This window comes from Caloenas nicobarica, chromosome 28, assembly GCF_036013445.1.
Source record: "Caloenas nicobarica isolate bCalNic1 chromosome 28, bCalNic1.hap1, whole genome shotgun sequence".
Lineage (NCBI taxonomy): Eukaryota > Metazoa > Chordata > Aves > Columbiformes > Columbidae > Caloenas > Caloenas nicobarica.
Window position 1 is genome coordinate 504,228 of NC_088272.1, and position 22,515 is coordinate 526,742.

At 55.9% G+C, this 22,515-nt stretch overlaps 1 protein-coding gene across 1 annotated transcript; it reads left to right on the forward strand.

Moving 5' to 3' along the window:
- The first annotated feature begins 437 nt into the window (after positions 1–437).
- On the forward strand, positions 438–21,959 carry SUPT16H (SPT16 homolog, facilitates chromatin remodeling subunit). Its single transcript, XM_065653054.1, has 26 exons — positions 438–611; positions 1,790–1,882; positions 3,021–3,191; positions 3,996–4,148; positions 4,264–4,410; positions 4,506–4,657; positions 6,353–6,525; positions 6,634–6,724; positions 6,798–6,871; positions 7,565–7,677; positions 7,767–7,832; positions 7,957–8,052; positions 8,144–8,259; positions 8,355–8,508; positions 9,344–9,471; positions 9,555–9,690; positions 9,798–9,924; positions 10,490–10,608; positions 10,704–10,829; positions 11,258–11,370; positions 11,590–11,665; positions 12,461–12,630; positions 13,349–13,478; positions 18,404–18,533; positions 19,221–19,298; positions 20,346–21,959. The coding sequence occupies exons 1-26, from the start codon at positions 546–548 to the stop codon at positions 20,456–20,458; spliced, it is 3,111 nt and encodes a 1,036-aa protein (XP_065509126.1). The 5' UTR covers positions 438–545; the 3' UTR covers positions 20,459–21,959.
- The last annotated feature ends 556 nt before the right edge of the window (positions 21,960–22,515 follow it).

A 22,515-nucleotide genomic window follows, 5' to 3' on the forward strand; every position in this document is an offset into this window, starting at 1 on the left:
TAAAAAGGAGGCGAAATCGGAGCAAAAAAGGCGAAAATACGGTGTGGTTTTTTGTTTTTTTTTTTTTTAGTGTTTGCGATTAATTGATTGACCCCGCCCTCGATCAGCCCCCCGTAATTAATGAAGCCCTTTAATTAACGCCTGTCTCTAATTGCCCCGCTCGTTAATTAGCCCCCTAGTCACCCGCTCGCTAATTGCCACCATTAATTAACAAGCACACACCCCCACCCCCCCGGCTCTAGAACCATCCCCTCCCCTCCACCCCCCTAATTAGCCCCCACACTCTACTAATTAACCATCAACCCGCCGAATTTCCCGCCAAGCGCCGTTTCCCGCCCCCTCAATCACGTGACGCGGGTCGTGCCCTCCCCCCCCTCATCACGTGACACAGGCGCCGCCGCTCCGCTCTCCCTCCATCACGTGACGCGGGCGCCGCCGGAAGCGGAAGCGCGGGAGGAAGGACTTCCGGGCGGGAGGCTGAAGCAGGAGGCGGCGGTGCGGGCGGTTCGGGGGGTTCCCGGCCCCGGGGCCTGTTCGCTGCCGCCATGGCGCTCAGCCTGGACCGCGACGCCTATTACCGGCGGCTGCGGCGGCTGTACGGGAGCTGGCAGGTGCGGGGCGGCGGCGGCGGCCGGAGCGGGGGAAACGGCCCGGAACGGGGCGGGGAGGGGCCGAGGAACGGGGCGGGAGGGGGGGGTTGTGGGGGGGGGAGGGGTTGTGAGGGGGTTTGGGGGGGGGGGGGGGGGCTGAAACGGGGTTTGGGGCGTGGAGGAGGGGCCTGTGAGAGAGTTTGGGGGGGGGGAGGGGCCTAAAATGGGGGTTTGGGGGGCTAAAGGGTGGGGGAGAGGCTTCTGAAGGGGTTTTTTAGGGGGGAGGGGCCTGAAACGGGGGTTGGGGGGGGTTAAAGGGTGGGGGAGGGGCTTCTGAAGGGGTTTTTCGGGGGGGGGGGCCTGAAACGGGGGTTGGGGGGGTTAAAGGGTGGGGGAGGGGCCTAAGATGGGAGTTTGGGGGGCTAAAGGGTGGGGGAAGGGCTTCTGAAGGGGTTTTTTGGGGGGGAGGGGGCTGAAATGGGGGTTAAAGGGCGGGGGAGGGGCTTCTGAAGGGTTTTTTTAGGGGGGAGGGGCGTGAAACGGGGGTTGGGGGGGTTAAAGGGTGGGGGAGGGGCTTCTGAAGGGGTTTTTTGGGGGGGAGGGGCCTGAAATGGGGGTTTGGGGGGTGGGGGAGGGGCCTGTGAGGGGGTTTGGGGGGGTTAAAGGGTGGGGGAGGGGTTGTGAGGGGGTTTTTTGGGGGGGAGGGGCCTGAAATGGGGTTTGGGGGGGTGGGGGAGGGGCGTAAAATGAGGGTTTAGGGGTGAAGGGGGTGGGGGAGGGGCCTGTGGGGGGGTTTTGGGGGGCTGAGTGGGGTGATTTGGGGGTGGGGGAGGGGCGATTTGGGGGGCTAATTTGGGGGCTGAATTGGGGCAATTTGGGGGGCAGTTTGGGGCTGATTTGGGGCAATTTGGGGCTTGATTTGGGGGGGCGGTTTGGGGCCAATTCGGGGCCATTTGGGGCTGATTTGTGGCGTGATTTTGGGGCTAATTTAGCAGCATTTGGGGAGCGATTTGGGTCTGATTTAGGAGCGATTTTGGGGCCGATTCCGGCACAATTTTGGGGCTGATTTGGGGGCGATTTAGGGGGCTGGTTTGGGGCTGATTTAGGAGCCATTGGGGGCCGATTTGGGGCGAATTTGCGGCACGGTTTTGGGGCGATTCGTGGCGCTTTGGGGTCTGACCCCCCCCCGTGCCCCCCAGAAAGGGGAGGAGGAGCTGGGGGGGGTGGACGCGCTGGTCGTGGCCGTGGGGGTGGACGAGGAGATCGTCTACGCCAAGTCCACCGCGCTGCAGGTAATTTGGGGGCTTTCTGCCCCTTTTTGGGGGTTTCCTCTCATTTTGGGGGGTTCCTGATGTTTTGCGGGGGGGTGTCCTGTCATTTTCGGGGGGTTTCGTGTCATTTTCGGGGGGGTTTCTTGCCCGTTTCGTGGGGGTTTGTTGCCCATCTTGGCGGTTTCGCGCCACTTTGGGGAGGGGGTTTCTCGCCTGTTTTGGGGGGTTTGTTGCCCATTTTGGGGTTTCCCACCATTTTGGGGGGGAGTTTGTCCATTTTCAGGGGGTTTCTTGCCCATATTGGGGGCTTCCCGATGTTTTGGGGAGTTTTACTGCCATTTTGGGGGGTTTTCTTGCCCATTTTGGGGATTCCCGCCGTTTTGGGGGGAGTTTCCCGCCATTTGGGGGGGGTTTCTTGCCCAATTTGGGGTTTTTTTGCCCATTTTGGGGGTTTTCGACGGGTCACTTGTCCTTCCTGGGGGGGGGGTTGCCCATTTTAGGGGAGTTTCTGGTCCATTTTGGTGGCAGTTCTGCCATTTTTGGGGCTTCTACCCCCTTTTTTTTGGTGCTCCCGCCACATTTCTGAGGGAATTCCACCATTTTTTGCCGGTCCCACCACATTCCTGAGGGAATTCCACCATTTTTTGCCAGTCCCACCACATTCCTGAGGGAATTCCACCATTTTTTGCCGGTCCCACCACATTTCTGAGGGAATTCCACCATTTTTTGCCGGTCCCACCACATTTCTGAGGGAATTCCACCATTTTTTGCTGGTCCCACCACATTCCTGAGGGAATTCCACCATTTTTTGCCGGTCCCACCACATTTCTGAGGGAATTCCACCATTTTTTGCCGGTCCCACCACATTCCTGAGGGAATTCCACCATTTTTTGCCAGTCCCACCACATTCCTGAGGGAATTCCACCATTTTTTGCCGGTCCCACCACATTTCTGAGGGAATTCCACCATTTTTTGCCGGTCCCACCACATTTCTGAGGGAATTCCACCATTTTTTCGTCATCCCGCCATCGTTTTTTGTCATAATTTCCACCACCCTCGAAGCGGTTCCCACCATCCCCAACTATCTACCCCCCACCCTCGGGGTTTGTCCCCTCCATTTTGGGGACCTCCCCACACCCCGAAACGTCGTATTTTCCAGACGTGGCTCTTCGGCTACGAGCTGACGGACACCATCATGGTCTTCTGCGAGGAGAAGATCCTCTTCATGGCCAGCAAGAAGAAGGTCGAGTTCCTCAAGCAGGTGGCCCAGGCCAAGGGGACCGAGGGCGCCAACGGCGTCCCCGCCATCACTCTCCTCGTCCGCGAGAAGGTGGGGACCTCCCCGGGGGGGCATGGTGGACGTGGGGCCTTCTGGGTGGACGGTGGGTCTACAAGAGGGGCGTTGGGTCTTCTGGGTGGTTGTTGGGTTTTTGGGGTTGGATGTTGGGTGTTCTGGGTGGTTTTTGGGTCCACGAGATGGACGTTGGGTCCACGAGATGGACGTTGGGTCCACAAGATGGACGTGGGGCCTTCTGGGTGGACGTTGGGTCTACAACACGGACATTGAATCTACAAGATGGGCGTTGGGTCTTCTGGGTGGTTGTTGGGTCTTTGGGGTTGGATGTTGGGTGTTCTGGGTGGTTTTTGGGTCCATGAGATGGACGTTGGGTCCACGAGATGGACGTTGGGTCCACAAGATGGACGTGGGGCCTTCTGGGTGGACGTTGGGTCTACAACACGGACATTGAATCTACAAGATGGGCGTTGGGTCTTCTGGGTGGTTGTTGGGTCTTTGGGGTTGGATGTTGGATCTTCTGGGTGTTTTTTGGGTCTTGAGGGTGGACGTTGGGTCTACAAGATGGACCTTCTGGGCGGTCGTTGGTTCTTTGGGCTGGATTTTGGCTCTTTGGGGTGCTTGGTTGGCCTTCAAGTTGGACATGAGACCTTCAAGTTGGACATGGGGCCTTCTGGGTGGACGTTGGGTCTACAGGACAGATGTTGGGTCTACAAATGGGCCTGGGACCTTCAGGGTGGACTTTGGCTCTTGGGAGTGAACGTTGGGGTCGTTAGGCTGCTCTCGACGGACCGAGCGTCCGTGGGTTTTTTTGCCCCATTTCCCGCTTTTTCCCCTCAGAATGAGAGCAACAAAGCCAACTTTGAGAAGATGATCGAGGCCTTGAAGAGCAGCAAAGGCGGGAAGCGCCTGGGGGTCTTCTCCAAGGACAAGTTCCCCGGCGACTTCATGAAGAGCTGGAACGATTGTCTCAACAAAGAAGGTTTCGAGAAGGTCCGGACAAGGTCCCGCCGCCACGTTGGACGTCACTTATGGGGTCACCTCGGCGTCCCCGAGGCCGTGGCCGCGGTTCGGGTCGCTGACGTTGCCCCCGACGCCGTCCCCGCAGGTGGACATCAGCGCGGCGGTCGCCTACACCATGGCGGCCAAGGAGGACGGCGAGGTCAACCTGATGCGCAAGGCGGCCGCCATCACCTCCGAGGTCTTCACCAAGTTCTTCAAGGAGCGCGTCATGGAGATCGTAGACGCCGACGAGGTGGATAAAAAAAAAAATGTGAAATCGAGGGGTTTTGGGGCGGGGAGGTGGGATTTTTTGGGGGTGCGCGAGGTCATGGCGGCGGCGTTGCGCAGAAAGTGCGGCACAGCAAGTTGGCCGAGGCGGTGGAGAAGGCCATCGAGGAGAAGAAGTACCTGGCGGGCGCCGACCCGTCGGCCGTGGAGATGTGTTACCCGCCCATCATCCAGAGCGGGGGCAACTACAACCTCAAGTTCAGCGTCGTCAGGTGGGCGGGGGCGCGGAATTTGGGGGGGAAACGGGCAAAAATCGAGGGGTTTTTGGGGTTTCAAAATGGCCGCCCCGGGGGCGGGTTCTCCTCGTAAGATGGTGGCGCTGGGTGGCTCTTCGCCGCAAAATGGCGGGAAGGGGCGGTTTTATCTCCTAAAATGGTGGTAATGCGTGATTTTTAGCTCATAAAATGGCCTCACTGAGTAATTTTACCTCATAAAATGGTGGGAATGGGTAGTTTTATCTCCTAAAATGGCGGTAACGTGTGGTTTTTACCTCATAAAATGGCCACATTGAGTAATTTTACCTCATAAAATGGCCACATTGAGTAATTTTACCTCATAAAATGGCCACATTGAGTAATTTTACCTCATAAAATGGCCACATTGAGTAATTTTACCTCATAAAATGGCCACATTGAGTAATTTTACCTCATAAAATGGCCACATTGAGTAATTTTACCTCACAAAATGGCCACATTGAGTAATTTTACCTCACAAAATGGTGGGAGTGGGCAACTTCACCTCATAAAATGCCCGTAATGAGTAATTTTACCTAATAAAATTGCCAGAATGGGTAATTTTACCTCACAAAATGGTGGGAATGGGTAGTTTTATCTCCTGAAATGGCGGTAACGTGTGGTTTTTACCTCATAAAATGGCCACATCGAGTAATTTTACCTCACAAAATGGGGGGAGTGGGTAACTTCACCTCATAAAATGCCCGTAATGAGTAATTTTACCTCATAAAATTGCTAGAATGGGTAATTTTACCTCACAAAATGGCCGAAATAGGTAACTTCACCTCATCAAATGGCGATAATGGGTGATTTTACCTCATAAAATTGCCATAATGAGTGATTTTACCTGATAAAAAGGCAGGAATCGGTAACTTCACCTCATAAAGTGGCGGGAATGGGTGATTTTACTTCACAAAATAGCGGTAATGGGTAATTTTGTCGTATAAAATGGCGGTAATGAGTAATTTTAGGTTGTGAAATAGCGACAAAGAGCGATTTTATCTCATGGAGTTGTGGGAATGGGTAACTTTACGTTACAAAATGGCAATAACGTCAAATTTTACCTCCTAAAATGGCAGGAATGGGTGATTTTTATCTCATAAAATCGCCATATTGAGTAATTTTATCTCATAAAATGGTGGGAATGGGTAATTTTGGCCCCCAAAATTCACATTTTGGCCCCCAAAATTCACATCTTGCCCCCCCAAAATTCACATTTCGCCCCCCGAAAATTCACACCTCGCCCCCCCCAAACCTTGTTATTTCTAGCCCCAAAATTCACATTTCACCCCCCAAAATTCACATTTCGCCCCCCCCAATTTGTATTTCTGCCCCCAAAATTCACATTTCGCCCCCCAAATTTGTATTTCTGCTTCCAAAACTCGGATTTCGCCCTCCAAAACTGACGTTTCCTCCCCCAAAATTCCCATTTCACCCTGCAAAATTGACATTTTCTCTTCCAAAATTCACGTCTCACCCTCCAAAATTAACATTTTCTCCCCCCAAATTCACGTTTCACTCTCCAAAATCCACATTTTCCCCCCCAAGAAAATTTTAGAAATCCACTTTTTCCCCCCCAAATTCACGTTTTCTCCCCGAATTCCCCGTTTTCTCCCCGAATTCCCCGTTTTCTCCCCGAATTCCCCGTTTTCTCCCCGAATCCGCCCCGCGCAGCGACAAGAGCCACATGCACTTCGGCGCCATCACCTGCTCCATGGGCATCCGCTACAAGTCCTACTGCTCCAACCTGGTGCGGACCTTGATGGTGGATCCTCCGCAGGAGATGCAGGAGAACTACGGCTTCCTCCTCCACCTCCAGGACGAAATGCTCAAGGAGATGCGGCACGGTGAGCGGAAAACCCAAGATTTCACCCCAAAAAGGCGGTTGGCGGGCTCCGCTTCCCCGCCCCGGTGCGTCGACGTCCCCATGGTGGCGGCATCTCCCCCAACTTCAGGCGCCAAACTCTGCGACGTCTACGCGGCCGTGATGGAGCTGGTGAAGAAGCAGAAACCGGAGCTGTTGAGTAAAATCACCAAGAATTTGGGGTGAGAACGGGCGGGTTTGGGGGGTTTTGGGGGCGGCGGGGACGCGTTGGATGTGGTGGTGGCATCTCCGCAGCTTCGCCATGGGCATCGAGTTCCGCGAGGGCTCCTTGGTCATCAACAGCAAGAACCAGCAGCGCCTCAAGAAGGGTGAGGAAAGCCCCAAGATCAACATTTTTCGCCCCAAAACGGTGTTTTCCCGCCGCCGAATCGGCCTTTTCCCGCCTCGGATTGGGCGGTTTCCACCCCAGATTGGCTTTTTCCCGCCTCAGAATTGGGTTTTTCTACCCTAAAATTGGCCTTTCGCACCTCAGAATTGGCCTTTTCAACCCAAAAATTGGCCTTTCCCACCTCAAAATCCATTTTTTCTACCCAAAATGGTCCTTTTCCACTGCAAATTTTTTTTCCCAATCCTCTCAAATCCTCCCAAATCTCCAAAATTTGTCCCACTACCCAAAAATTTTCTCTCTCCGCCCCAAATTTTGCTCCAACCCCCCAAAATTTTGTCCAGAATCTCCAAAATTTTATCCTGCCACCCAAAACTTTTTTTCCACCACCCCAAGTTTTGCTCCAACCCCCCCAAATTTTGTCCCCAACCTCTAAAATTTTGTCCCCAATCTCCAAAATTTTGCTATGCTACCCGAGAACTTTCTCTCTCCGTCTCAAATTTTGTCCCCAACCTCCAAATTTTTGTCCCCAATCTCCAAAATTTTGCCCCGCTACCCCAAAATTTGCCCTCCCCGCCCCAAATTTTGCTCCAACCCCCCCCAAATTTCATCCCCAGTCTCCCGAATTTTCTCCCGAATCAATTCCCCCCCGAACCCCCAAATCTTCCTCCCCCAGGGATGGTTTTCAGCATCAACGTCGGCTTCTCCGACCTCCCCAACAAGGAGGGCAAGAAACCCGAGGAGAAAACCTACGCCATCTTCATCGGGGACACCGTCCTGGTGGACGAGGTGACGCTTTTTGGGGTGGGGACACCTCGGGAGGGGACCCCAAAGCCCCCGAGCTCCTCCTCACCCTCCTCTTCCTCCTGGTCCCCCAGGAAGGTCCGGCCACCGTCCTCACCTCGGTCAAGAAGAAGGTCAAGAACGTCGGAATCTTCCTCAAGGTGCCCAAAAAATAACGCGAAACCCGTTGATTTTCGCCCGAACGGCGCCGAGTTTTGAGCCGTTAATCCATAATTTTGCTTCCTCGACCTTGAAATTTTAATTTTTTCCCCTCCTTTCCCCGAGAACGAAGACGAAGAGGAAGAAGAAGAAGAAAAAGACGAAGCCGAAGATCTTCTGGGCCGCAGCTCCCGGGCGGCTCTTCTGACCGAGAGGACGCGGGTGGGTTTCCCACCTTCTCCCCCCCGCCCCGCGTTGCAAGTTGGGCTTTTTTGGGGTGAATTTGAGCGGTTTGAGGTCGTTTGGTGCCTAGAACGAGCTGACGGCCGAGGAGAAACGCCGAGCCCACCAGAAGGAGTTGGCCACGCAACTCAACGAAGAAGCCCGGCGGCGCTTGACCGAGCAGAAGGGCGAGCAGCAGATCCAAAAGTAACCCAAAAACGGAGGTTTTGTGAGGTAAAAAGTCGGGTTTTTTTTTTCGATGTCGGGGGGGGACACTTTGAGGTGTTTTCTCCCCCCGGTAGAGCTCGGAAGTCCAACATCTCCTACAAGAACCCGGCGTTGATGCCCAAGGAGCCGCACATCCGCGAGATGAAGATCTACATCGACAAGAAGTACGAGACCGTCATCATGCCCGTCTTCGGCATCGCCACCCCCTTCCACATCGCCACCATCAAGGTAGGGGCCGCGCCCCCCGGGAAGCGACGGAATCCACCGAAAAACCTGCAAAACGGCCCCCGGAAACCCCAAAACGGCCCCTGGGAACCCCAAAATACCCAAAAGTGCCTCACAAATCCACCAAAACTTCAAAATATCTCAAAAATGTGAAGCTTCTACCTTCAACCTGAGGTAATTTTGAGGTTCCACCATCTCAACCTGAGGTAATTTGGGGGTTCAAGCTTCAACTCAAAGTAGTTTTGAGGTTCAGCCTTCAACCTGAGGTAATTTTGGGGCTCGACCTTCAACTCAAGGTGGTTTTGAGGTTCCACCATCTTAACCTGAGGTAATTTTGAAGTTCCACCTTCAACCTGAGGTAATTTTGGGGCTCGACCTTCAACTCAAGGTGGTTTTGAGGTCCCACCTTCAACCCAAGGTAATTTTGAGGTTCTGCCTCCTCAATCTGAGGTAATTTTGAAGGTTCCACCTTGTCCTCAACATGGTTTTGAGGTGCCACCTTCTCCCCGAGGTAATTTTGAGGTTCCACCTTCAACCTGAGGTAATTTTGGGGCCCAACCTTCAGCTCACGGTGGTTTTGAGATTCCACCTTCCCTCTGAGCTAATTTTAGAGGTTCCACCTTCTCAATCTGAGGTAATTTTGAGGTTCCACCTCCTCCTCAACATGGTTTTGAGGTCCCACCTTCAATTCGAGGTAGTTTTGAGCTCCCACCTTCAACCCGCCCTAATTTCACGCCTCAACCTTCACCTCGAGCCCCCCGACCTTCGCCGAAACCGCATTGTTTTTGGGGCCGAAACCGCATTGTTTTTGGGGCCGAAACCTCCGTTTTCCCCGCAGAACATCAGCATGTCGGTGGAAGGCGACTACACCTACCTCCGCATCAACTTCTACTGCCCGGGCAGCGCCTTGGGCCGCAACGAGGGCAACATCTTCCCCAACCCCGAGGCCACTTTCGTCAAGGAGATGTGAGTCGGCCATCTTGGCGCCCAACCCCGCGGCGGCTCCGCCGTCGCTTTCGGGGTCGCCTCAATGTCCGTCCTCGCCGTAGAACCTACCGGGCGTCCAACATGAAGACCCCGGGCGAGCAGACGGTCCCGGCCGTCAACCTCCAAAACGCTTTTCGCATCATCAAGGAGGTCCAGAAACGCTACAAGACGCGCGAGGCCGAGGAGAAGGAGAAGGAGGTGAGGGCGACCGCGCTCCCCGCCCAAAAAAAAAGACGTTTTATGGCGTCTCCTCCACCTCCCGAAAGGTTGAGGAGCATCAAGACCTTCTCGTTTGGCTTCTCCAGGGCATCGTCAAGCAGGATTCGTTGGTCATCAACCTCAACCGCAGCAACCCCAAGTTGAAGGACCTCTACATCCGGCCCAACATCGCCCAGAAGAGGATGCAGGGCTCTCTGGAGGCCCACGTCAACGGTACGGACGTCTGCTGGGACAGATGGACGTCCCGGTGGCCCGGGGACCTGCTTTTGGGGCTGCTTCATGTGGTTTTGGGGCCTCCTGGTGGTTTTTTTGGAGGTTCTTCATGTGGTTTTGGGGCCTTCTGGTGGTTTTTTGGAGGTTCTTCATGTGGTTTTGGGGCCTCCTGGTGGTTTTTTTGGGGGTTCTTCATGTGGTTTTGGGGCCTCCTCTTGGTTTTTTGGAGGTTCTTCATGTGGTTTCGGGGCCTCCTGGTGGTTTTTTTGGGGGTTCTTCATGTGGTTTTGGGGCCTCCTCTTGGTTTTTTGGAGTTCTTGGTGGGTTCTTTGGGTTCTTCTCAAGGTTCTTGGAGGTTCTTCATGTGGTTTCGGGTCCTCCTCATGGTTTTTTGGAGGTTCCTCATAGTTTTTTGGGTTCTTCTCATGGTTCTCGGAGGTTCTTCACGTCGTTTTGGGGCCTTCTCTTATTTCTTTTTGAGTCCCTCAAGCTTTTCGGGTCCTCCTCCTCCTTTTCCCCGCCTCCTTGACCCGTTTTCCCCCCATTCCCCCCCAAAAAAAAACAGGGTTCCGCTTCACCTCAGTGCGCGGCGACAAGGTGGACATCCTCTACAACAACATCAAGCACGCCGTGTTCCAGCCCTGCGACGGCGAGATGATCATCGTCCTCCACTTCCACCTCAAGGTCTCCGGCGCCCCCCAACCTCCCCGACACCCCGCGGGGGGCGACGCGGCCCGGCCCGGCCCGCCCACCCCTGTTTCCGCCGTTTTTCGCCCCAGAACGCCATCATGTTCGGCAAGAAGCGCCACACGGACGTGCAGTTCTACACCGAGGTGGGCGAGATCACCACCGACCTGGGCAAGCACCAGCACATGCACGACCGCGACGACCTCTACGCCGAGCAGGTGCGGCCCCCCTTTTTTGGGTCCGTTTTGCCCGGTTTTGGGCCCGTTTTGTGTGTTTTTGGGGGTTGGTTGACCTCATTTTTGGGGGTTGGTTGACCCCATTTTTGGGGGTTGGTTGACCCCATTTTTGGGGGTTGGTTGACCCCATTTTGGGGGGTTGGTTGACCCCTTTTTGGGGTTGGTTGACCCCGATTTTTGAGGTCCGTTTCACCCCTTTTTTGAGGCCTGTTTTGCCCGTTTTGGGGGTTGGTTGGTCTCGATTTTGGGGGTGGTTGACCCGGTTTTAGGTTGGTTGGTCTTGTTTTTTGGTCAGTTGGCCCAACTTTCGGGGTGGTTGGTCTCATTTTTGGTCGGTTGACCCATTTTTGGGGTCGTCCGACCCCATTTTTCGCTCGTCCGACCCCGTTTTTGGGTCGTCTGGTCGCCAGATGGAGCGGGAGATGCGGCACAAGCTCAAGACGGCCTTCAAGAACTTCATCGAGAAGGTGGAGGCGCTGACCAAGGAGGAGCTGGAGTTCGAGGTGCCCTTCCGGGAGCTGGGGTGAGTGGGGGTCTCCTCAGCTGCCTTTTTGGGGTCTCCTCAGGGGTTTTTGGGGTCTTCTCAAGGTTTTTTTGGGCCTCCTTGTGGTTTTTTGGAGGTTCTTCACATGGTTTTGGGGCCTCCTCATGGTTATTTTGGAGTTCTTGGTGGTTTTTTGGGGTCTCCGGATGGTTTTGCTGGTTTAACGGTGGGTTTTTTGGGGTTGTCCCCCCCGGGCAGGTTCAACGGGGCCCCGTATCGCAGCACCTGCCTCCTCCAACCCACCAGCAGCGCCTTGGTCAACTGCACCGAGTGGGTAAGTTGGGGGCTCCCTGTGACCTTTGGGGGGGTCCCCATGACCTTTGGGGGGTCACCACGACTTGGAGGTTCCACCAAACGTGATGGCTCCTCCACAACTCAAGAGGTTCCTCAACACGTTGGAGGTTCCTCAACAAGTCAAGGAGGTTTCTCAACAATTTGGAGGTCCCACCATGACTCGGGGTGACCCTGGAGGTCCCATTATGACTTGGGGTGGTCTTGGGGGTTCCTCAACACGTTGAAGGTTCCTCATCAACTCAAGAGGTTCCTCATCAAGTTGGAGGATCCTCATTAACTCAAGAGTTTCCTCAATAAGTTGAAGGTTCCTCAATGACTCAAGAGGTTCCTCAACAAGTTGGAGGTTCCTCAACGACTCAAGAGGTTCTTCAATAGGTTGAAGGTTCCTCAATAAGTTGAAGGTTCCCCAACAAGTTGAAGAGGTTCCCCCACAACTCAAGAGGTTCCTCAACAAGTTGGAGGTTCCTCAACAAGTTGGAGGTTCCTCAACGACTCAAGAGGTTCCTCAACACGTTGGGGGTTCCTCAACACGTTGGGGGTTCCTCAACACGTTGGGGGTTCCTCAACACGTTGGGGGTTCCTCGTCAACTCAAGAGGTTCCTCAATAAGTTGAAGGTTCCTCAGCAACTCAAGAGGTTCCTCAACAAGCCAAGCGGTTCCTCCTTAAGTCAGGAGGTTCCTCCACAAGTTGAGGAGGTTCCTCCACAACCCAGAGCTCCCCCATGACTCGGGGAGACCCCAGGAGGCCCCATAACAACCAGGGGTCCCCCCGCAGCCGCCGTTCGTGGTCACCCTGGACGAGGTGGAGCTGATCCACTTCGAGCGTGTCCAGTTCCACCTCAAGAACTTCGACATGGTGGTGGTCTACAAGGACTACGCCAAGAAGGTCACCATGATCAACGCCATCCCCGTCGCCTCCCTCGACCCCATCAAGGAGTGGCTCAAGTAGGCGCCTTCCCGCCCCAAATTCCCCAAATCCCCAAATTTCGGAGGGGTTCCTCACGGAGGTTTGGAGATGCGGAGCGGGATTGTGAGAATTCCAAGGGTTTCTTTAGGAAAAATTCGGAGGTGGGTTTTGGAAACTTTGCAGCGGTTTCTCGCGAAGCGGTGGAAGTTCGGAGGGGGTTTGCAAAAAAGAAACATTTTGAGGGGTTTCCTGGGAAATGTTGAGGCGGGGGGGTTGAAAATTGTGAGGGGTTCCCGGTGAAATTTTGAAGATTTTTGAGGTGGGTTTTGAAAATTTTGAGGGTTGGTTTTTTTTTTTTGCGGAATTTGGAGGTGGATTTTGAAAACTCTGAGGGGTTTTCTTTGGGAAATTCTGAGGTGGATTTTGAACATTTTGAGGGGTTTTCTTTGTGAAATTTTGAGGTGGGTTTCGAAAATTCTAAGGGATTTTCTTCATGAGATTTCGAGGCGGGTTTCGAAAATTTTGAGGAGTTTTCTTTGCACATTTCCGAGGTGCATTTTGAAAATCCTGAGGGGTTTTCATCACGGAATTTTGAGGAGGGTTTCGGAAATTTTGATGAGTTTTTCTTCGTGAAATTTCGAGGCGGGTTTTGAAAATTCCGAGGGCTTTTCTTCGTGAAATTTCGAGGCGAATCTCAGAAATTCCGAGCGGGGTTTTCCTTCGAGCTCGTCCTCAGCCAATGGCGTTTCCCCGCAGCTCCTGCGACCTCAAGTACACCGAGGGCGTCCAGTCGCTCAACTGGACCAAGATCATGAAGACGATCGTTGACGACCCCGAGGGCTTTTTCGAGCAGGGCGGGTGGAGCTTCCTGGAGCCCGAGGGAGAGGTAGCGCCCCATTGGCCGGGCCGGTCGCCGGGCTCGTCACCATTGGTCGGCGGTGCCGTCTCCAAGGGGATTTGGCGGCGTCTTTGGGTTGTTCCCAACCCCTTGGTGGCCCCAAGTTGGGGTGTCCCCAACCCCTTGGTGTCCCCAACCCCTTGGTGTCCCCACCTTGAGCGTCTCCATGTTGTCCCCATGTCTTGGTGACCCCACCTTGGGGTGTCCCCAACCCCTTGGTGTCCCCAACCCCTTGGTGTCCCCAACCCCTTGGTGTCCCCAACCCCTTGGTGTCCCCAACCCCTTGGTGTCCACACCTTGAGCTTCTCCACGGTGTCCCCATGTCTTGGTGTCCCCACCTTGGGTTGTCCCCACCCCCTTGGTGTCCCCACCTTGGGTTGTCCCCAACCCCTTGGTGTCCCCACCTTGGGTTGTCCCCAACCCCTTGGTGTCCCCAACCCCTTGGTGTCCCCACCTTGGGTTGTCCCCAACCCCTTGGTGTCCCCAACCCCTTGGTGTCTCCACCTTGGGTTGTCCCCAACCTCTTGGTGTCCCCAACCCCTTGGTGTCTCCACCTTGGGTTGTCCCCAACCTCTTGGTGTCCCCACCTTGGGTTGTCACCAACCTCTTGGTGTCCCCAACCCCTTGGTGTTCCCACCTTGGGTTGTCCCCACCCCTGATGTCCCCATCCCCAGGTTTACCATGGTGTCCCCAACCCCTTGGTGTCCCCAACCCCTTGGTGTCCCCAACCCCTTGGTGTCCCCAACCCCTTGGTGTCTCCACACTTGACGTCCCCACCTTGAGCTTCTCCATGTTGTCCCCAACCCCTTGGTGTCCCCAACCCCTTGGTGTCCCCAACCCCTTGGTGTCCCCAACCCCTTGGTGTCCCCAACCCCTTGGTGTCCCCACCTTGAGCTTCTCCACGTTGTCCCCATGTCTTGGTGTCCCCATGTCTTGGTGTCCCCATGTCTTGGTGTCCCCACCTTGGGTTGTCCCCAACCCCTTGGTGTCCCCAACCTCTTGGTGTCCCCAACCTCTTGGTGTCCCCAACCCCTTGGTGTCTCCACCTTGGGTTGTCCCCAACCCCTTGGTGTCCCCACCTTGGGTTGTCCCCAACCTCTTGGTGTCCCCAACCCCTTGGTGTCCCCACCTTGGGTTGTCCCCAACCCCTTGGTGTCCCCACCTTGGGTTGTCCCCAACCTCTTGGTGTCCCCAACCCCTTGGTGTTCCCACCTTGGGTTGTCCCCACCCCTGATGTCCCCATCCCCAGGTTTTCCATGGTGTCCCCAACCCCTTGGTGTCCCCAACCCCTTGGTGTCCCCAACCCCTTGGTGTCCCCAACCCCTTGGTGTCCCCAACCCCTTGGTGTCCCCAACCCCTTGGTGTCCCCAACCCCTTGGTGTCCACACCTTGAGCTTCTCCACGGTGTCCCCATGTCTTGGGGTGTCCCCATGTCTTGGGGTGTCCCCAACCCCTTGGTGTCCCCAACCCCTTGGTGTCCCCAACCCCTTGGTGTCCACACCTTGAGCTTCTCCACGTTGTCCCCATGTCTTGGTGTCCCCATGTCTTGGTGTCCCCAACCTCTTGGTGTCCCCAACCCCTTGGTGTCCCCAACCCCTTGGTGTCCCCACCTTGGGTTGTCCCCAACCCCTTGGTGTCCCCACCTTGGGTTGTCCCCAACCTCTTGGTGTCCCCAACCTCTTGGTGTCCCCAACCCCTTGGTGTCCCCACCTTGGGTTGTCCCCAACCTCTTGGTGTCCCCAACCCCTTGGTGTTCCCACCTTGGGTTGTCCCCACCCCTGATGTCCCCATCCCCAGGTTTTCCATGGTGTCCCCAACCCCTTGGTGTCCCCAACCCCTTGGTGTCCCCAACCCCTTGGTGTCCCCAACCCCTTGGTGTCCCCAACCCCTTGGTGTCCACACCTTGAGCTTCTCCACGGTGTCCCCATGTCTTGGGGTGTCCCCATGTCTTGGGGTGTCCCCATGTCTTGGGGTGTCCCCAACCCCTTGGTGTCCCCAACCCCTTGGTGTCCCCAACCCCTTGGTGTCCCCAACCCCTTGGTGTCCACACCTTGAGCTTCTCCACGTTGTCCCCATGTCTTGGTGTCCCCATGTCTTGGTGTCCCCACCTTGGGTTGTCCCCAACCCCTTGGTGTCCCCACCTTGGGGTGTCCCCAACCTCTTGGTGTCCCCAACCCCTTGGTGTCCCCACCTTGGGTTGTCCCCAACCCCTTGGTGTCCCCAACCCCTTGGTGTCTCCACCTTGGGTTGTCCCCAACCTCTTGGTGTCCCCAACCCCTTGGTGTCTCCACCTTGGGTTGTCCCCAACCTCTTGGTGTCCCCACCTTGGGTTGTCACCAACCTCTTGGTGTCCCCAACCCCTTGGTGTTCCCACCTTGGGTTGTCCCCACCCCTGATGTCCCCATCCCCAGGTTTACCATGGTGTCCCCAACCCCTTGGTGTCCCCAACCCCTTGGTGTCCCCAACCCCTTGGTGTCCCCAACCCCTTGGTGTCTCCACACTTGACGTCCCCACCTTGAGCTTCTCCATGTTGTCCCCAACCCCTTGGTGTCCCCAACCCCTTGGTGTCCCCAACCCCTTGGTGTCCCCACCTTGAGCTTCTCCACGTTGTCCCCATGTCTTGGTGTCCCCATGTCTTGGTGTCCCCATGTCTTGGTGTCCCCACCTTGGGTTGTCCCCAACCTCTTGGTGTCCCCAACCTCTTGGTGTCCCCAACCTCTTGGTGTCCCCAACCCCTTGGTGTCTCCACCTTGGGTTGTCCCCAACCCCTTGGTGTCCCCACCTTGGGTTGTCCCCAACCTCTTGGTGTCCCCAACCCCTTGGTGTCCCCACCTTGGGTTGTCCCCAACCCCTTGGTGTCCCCACCTTGGGTTGTCCCCAACCTCTTGGTGTCCCCAACCCCTTGGTGTTCCCACCTTGGGTTGTCCCCACCCCTGATGTCCCCATCCCCAGGTTTTCCATGGTGTCCCCAACCCCTTGGTGTCCCCAACCCCTTGGTGTCCCCAACCCCTTGGTGTCCCCAACCCCTTGGTGTCCACACCTTGAGCTTCTCCACGGTGTCCCCATGTCTTGGGGTGTCCCCATGTCTTGGGGTGTCCCCAACCCCTTGGTGTCCCCAACCCCTTGGTGTCCCCAACCCCTTGGTGTCCACACCTTGAGCTTCTCCACGTTGTCCCCATGTCTTGGTGTCCCCATGTCTTGGTGTCCCCACCTTGGGTTGTCCCCAACCCCTTGGTGTCCCCAACCCCTTGGGTTGTCCCCAACCCCTTGGTGTCCCCACCTTGGGTTGTCCCCAACCCCTTGGTGTCCCCACCTTGGGTTGTCCCCAACCTCTTGGTGTCCCCAACCTCTTGGTGTCCCCAACCCCTTGGTGTTCCCACCTTGGGTTGTCCCCACCCCTGATGTCCCCATCCCCAGGTTTTCCATGGTGTCCCCAACCCCTTGGTGTCCCCAACCCCTTGGTGTCCCCAACCCCTTGGTGTCCCCAACCCCTTGGTGTCCCCAACCCCTTGGTGTCCCCAACCCCTTGGTGTCCACACCTTGAGCTTCTCCACGGTGTCCCCATGTCTTGGGGTGTCCCCATGTCTTGGGGTGTCCCCATGTCTTGGGGTGTCCCCAACCCCTTGGTGTCCCCAACCCCTTGGTGTCCCCAACCCCTTGGTGTCCCCAACCCCTTGGTGTCCACACCTTGAGCTTCTCCACGTTGTCCCCATGTCTTGGTGTCCCCATGTCTTGGTGTCCCCACCTTGGGTTGTCCCCAACCCCTTGGTGTCCCCAACCCCTTGGTGTCCCCAACCCCTTAGTGTCCCCACCTTGGGTTGTCCCCAACCCCTTGGTGTCCCCACCTTGGGTTGTCCCCAACCTCTTGGTGTCCCCAACCCCTTGGTGTTCCCACCTTGGGTTGTCCCCACCCCTGATGTCCCCATCCCCAGGTTTTCCATGGTGTCCCCAACCCCTTGGTGTCCCCAACCCCTTGGTGTCCCCAACCCCTTGGTGTCCCCAACCCCTTGGTGTCCCCAACCCCTTGGTGTCCCCAAGCCCTTGGTGTCCACACCTTGAGCTTCTCCACGGTGTCCCCATGTCTTGGGGTGTCCCCAACCCCTTGGTGTCCCCAACCCCTTGGTGTCCACACCTTGAGCTTCTCCACGGTGTCCCCATGTCTTGGTGTCCCCATGTCTTGGTGTCCCCATGTCTTGGTGTCCCCACCTTGGGTTGTCCCCAACCCCTTGGTGTCCCCACCTTGGGTTGTCCCCAACCCCTTGGTGTCCCCAACCCCTTGGTGTCCCCAACCCCTTGGTGTCCACACCTTGGGTTGTCCCCAACCTCTTGATGTCCCCAACCTCTTGGTGTCCCCAACCCCTTGGTGTCCCCACCTTGGGTTGTCCCCAACCCCTTGGTGTCCCCAACCCCTTGGTGTCCCCAACCCCTTGGTGTCCACACCTTGGGTTGTCCCCAACCTCTTGATGTCCCCAACCTCTTGGTGTCCCCAACCCCTTGGTGTCCCCACCTTGGGTTGTCCCCAACCTCTTGGTGTCCCCAACCCCTTGGTGTCCCCACCTTGGGTTGTCCCCAACCTCTTGGTGTCCCCAACCCCTTGGTGTTCCCACCTTGGGTTGTCCCCACCCCTGATGTCCCCATCCCCAGGTTTACCATGGTGTCCCCAACCCCTTGGTGTCCCCAACCCCTTGGTGTCCCCACACTTGACGTCCCCACCTTGAGCTTCTCCATGTTGTCCCCAACCCCTTGGTGTCCCCAACCCCTTGGTGTCCCCACCCCTGATGTCCCCATCCCCAGGTTCTCCATGTTGTCCCCAACCCCTTGGTGTCCCCACCTTGAGCTGTCCCCACGCTGTCCCCACGCTGTCCCCACGCTGTCCCCACGCTGTCCCCACGCTGTCCCCACGCTGTCCCCAGGGCAGCGACGCCGAGGTGGCCGACTCGGAGTCGGAGATGGAGGACGAGACGTTCAACCCGTCGGAGGAGGACTACGAGGAGGAGGAGGACGACAGCGACGAGGACTATTCCTCCGAGGCCGAGGAGTCGGGTACGCTTGGGGGGCCACCGCGGGTCCCCATGGGGCCACCGGACCCCCGATGGGGCCACCGAACCCGCCATGGGGCCACCAGACCCGCCATGGGGCCACCAGATCTGCCATGGCTCCATGGGGGCCCAGGTGAACCCGGGGAGATCAGGGACCCATAGAGACCCATAGAGACCAATGGGGACCCATAGAGACCCATAGGGATGCACAGAGACTATAGAGACCCATGGGGACCCATAGAGACCCATAGGGACCCATAGAGACCCATGGGGACCCATAGGTACCATAGAGACCCATGGGGACCCATAGAGGCCCATAGAGACCCATAGGGACCCATAGAGATCCATGGGGACCCATAGGGACCCACAGAGACTATAGAGAGCAGTGGGGACCCATAGACACCATAGAGACCCACGGAGACCCATGGGGACCCATAGAGACCCATAGGGATGCACAGAGACTATAGAGACCTATGGGGACCCATAGATACCATAGAGACCCATAGGGACCCATAGAGATCCATGGGGACCCATAGGGACCCACAGAGACTATAGAGAGCAATGGGGACCCATAGACACCATAGAGACCAATGGGGACCCATAGAGACCCACGGAGACCCATGGGGACCTATAGAGACCCATAGAGACTATAGGGCCCCACAGAGCCCCACGGACCCCGCTGTGTTCGCAGAGTACTCCAAGGAGTCGCTGGGCAGCGAGGAGGAGAGCGGCAAGGACTGGGACGAGCTGGAGGAGGAGGCGCGCAAAGGTGGGCCGGGGTCAAGGTCACGGCCGCGGGGCGCTCCTGGGTCCCTTGGGGCGCTCCTGGGTCCCTTGGGGCACTCCTGGGTCCCTCCTGAACTCCTGGGTCCCTCCTGAACTCCTGGGTCCCTCCTGAACTCCTGGGTCCCTCCCGGCACTCCTGGGTCCCTCCCGGCACTCCTGGGTCCCTCCCGGCACTCCTGGGTCCCTTGGGGCACTCCTGGGTCCCTCCCGGCACTCCTGGGTCCCTCCCGGCACTCCTGGGTCCCTCCCGGCACTCCTGGGTCCCTTGGGGCACTCCTGGGTCCCTTGGGGCACTCCTGGGTCCCTCCTGAACTCCTGGGTCCCTCCCGGCACTCCTGGGTCCCTCCTGAACTCCTGGGTCCCTCCTGAACTCCCGGGTCCCTTGGGGCACTCCTGGGTCCCTCCTGAACTCCCGGGTCCCTTGGGGCACTCCTGGGTCCCTCCCCGCACTCCTGGGTCCCTCCTGAACTCCTGGGTCCCTTGGGGCACTCCTGGGTCCCTTGGGGCACTCCTGGGTCCCTCCTGAACTCCTGGGTCCCTCCTGAACTCCTGGGTCCCTTGGGGCACTCCTGGGTCCCTCCCCGCACTCCTGGGTCCCTTGGGGCACTCCTGGGTCCCTCCTGAACTCCTGGGTCCCTCCCGGCACTCCTGGGTCCCTCCTGAACTCCTGGGTCCCTCCTGAACTCCTGGGTCCCTCGGGGCACTCCTGGGTCCCTTGGGGCACTCCTGGGTCCCTCCCTGAACTCCTGGGTCCCTCCCTGAACTCCTGGGTCCCTCCCTGAACTCCTGGGTCCCTCCCCGCACTCCTGGGTCCCTTGGGGCACTCCTGGGTCCCTCCTGAACTCCTGGGTCCCTTGGGGCACTCCTGGGTCCCTCCTGAACTCCTGGGTCCCTTGGGGCACTCCTGGGTCCCTCCTGAACTCCTGGGTCCCTCCCCGCACTCCTGGGTCCCTTGGGGCACTCCTGGGTCCCTCCCGGAACATAACCCGGGGACCCCCCCCCCAACGTGACCCCGCGGCCCCGCCCACAGCCGACCGCGAGAGCCAATACGAGGAGGAGGAGGAGCGGGGGCGGAGCCGCAAGCGCAAGGCCCCGCCCACCCGGGGCCGCCATCCGGCGCCCCCCAAGAAGAAGAGGAAGTAGAACCCGCCCCCTCCCCCTTTCCCCCCCCTTACAACTTCCGGGAAAAAAATTCTGGGCCCCGCCGCGGAAATTTCGGAGAATTTCGGAGCTCCCGCGCAAAATCGCGGAGGTTTTCTGCGGATTGCGAGGAATTCCGCGGCGCCCGGCGGGAATTTTTGGGGGCGGGGGGGGTGTTTAAAATTTGGAGGGTTTTCCGCAAAGTTTTGGAGGTTTCCAGAGGAATTTTCAAAATTTGGAAGGTTTTCCGCGAAGATTTGAAGGTTTCCGGGGGGATTTTCAAAATTTGGAGGGGATTTGGAAAATTTCGAGGGTTTCCGCAAAGATTTGAGGTGGGTTTTGAAAATTTTAGGAGGGTTTTCCGGTGAAATTTGGAAAATTTCGAGGGTTTCTGCAAAGTTTTGAGGTGGGTTTTGAAAATTTTAGGAGGGTTTTCTGGTGAAATTTGGAAAATTTGGAAAATTTCGGAGGGTTTCTGCCAAGTTTCGCTGATTTTGAGGCGGGTTTCGGGAATTTCGAGGGGTTTCCAGTGAAATTTTGAAGGTTTTGAAAATTCGGAGGTTTCCTGCAAAATTTTGAGGTGGGTCTTCAAAAATTTCCGAGGAGTTTCCGGTGAAATTTAGAAGTTTCAAAACCCACCTCAAAATCTTCAGAGGGTTTTAATTTTTGAGGTTCTTTGCAAAATTTTGAGGGGGCTCTTTAGCAAAATTTGGGGGTTCTTACAATTTTGGCGGCTTTCCCTTAAAACTTTGGGGGAGTTTCCTGCGGAATTTAAGGGATTTCCTCAAAATTCAGAGAATCTCAAGATTTTGAGAAGCTACTAAGAATTTGGAGTTTTTTTTTGCTCCAAAGTTTGCGGTTTTTCTCAATTTTTGGGGTGTCTTTTAAAACATCGACGGGGGTTTCCAGGAAAATTTTGGGGTTTGGAAACTTTGAGGTTTTCTCTTCCAAAATTTTAAGGTGTTTTCCTCCAAATTTTGGAGAATCTCAAAATTCAGAGGTTTCTCCTCTCAAATTTTGGATTTTTTTTTTTTTTAAATTGAATCTCAAAATTCTTGGGTGTCTTTTAAAACTTTCCCATCAATTTTGGGCCCCCCCTTTAAAATTTGGGGACCCCCCCCAAATATTTGCGTCACCCCCCAAAAACTTGGGAGACTTTTAAAAAAACTGGTGGTTTTCCCCCCAAATTTGCGGATTCCCCTCCAAATTTTGACGTTTTCCCTCCCAAAATTCGTCGTCTTCAAAATTTCGACGTCCCTCCCCAATTTACCATTTCCCCCAAATCCCCCCCAAATTCTCCTGGGGGGCCCCCAAAATTTCCCATTTTCGTCGGGTTTTTGTTGGTTTTTTGTTTTTTTTTTTTTAATTTTTTCTCTATTTATCGGCGTTTTCGGGGCTTTTCCCCCTTTTTTGGGGCGGATCCCTCGTTTTCGGGGTCCCCCCCCCCCCCCGTTCCGGAGCCGGTGGGTTTTTGTTTCTTTTTTCCAGTCGCTCAATAAAGAAAAAATGTCGTTTTTTTAAGGTTTTTTAACTAAAACGTGAGTTTTCTTCGCCCCGAATTCCCCCCCAAAAAAATGGGGGGAACCAGGTGGGGGAAAAAAAGTTAAAACTGGGAGGAACTAGGACTTGAACCGGGTTTAATGGGGTAAAACCAGTTTAAATGGGGTAAAACCAGTTTAAATGGGGTAAAACCAGTTTAAACTTGGTATTAAACTCGTTTTAATGGGACTAAACCAGTTTAAATGGGACTAAACCAGTTTAGATGGGACTAAACCGGTTTAAACTGGGTCAAGTGGGTTTAAAAGGGGTTAAACCAGTAAGAACTGGGACAAAACCAGTTTGGATGGACCCAAACCAGTTTAAATTAGGGTGAGACCAGCTTAAATGGGGTTAAGCCGGTATAAACGGGGTTGGAGCAGTCAAAACGGGGTGAAACCAGTTTAAATCGGGTGAAACCAGTTTAAAAGGGGGCCGGCCCAGCACGGGAGGGCCTAAACCAGCAAGAGAAGCGGCCAAACCAGCCCAAAAAGCCCCAAAACCGGTTTAAATCGGGCTCAAAC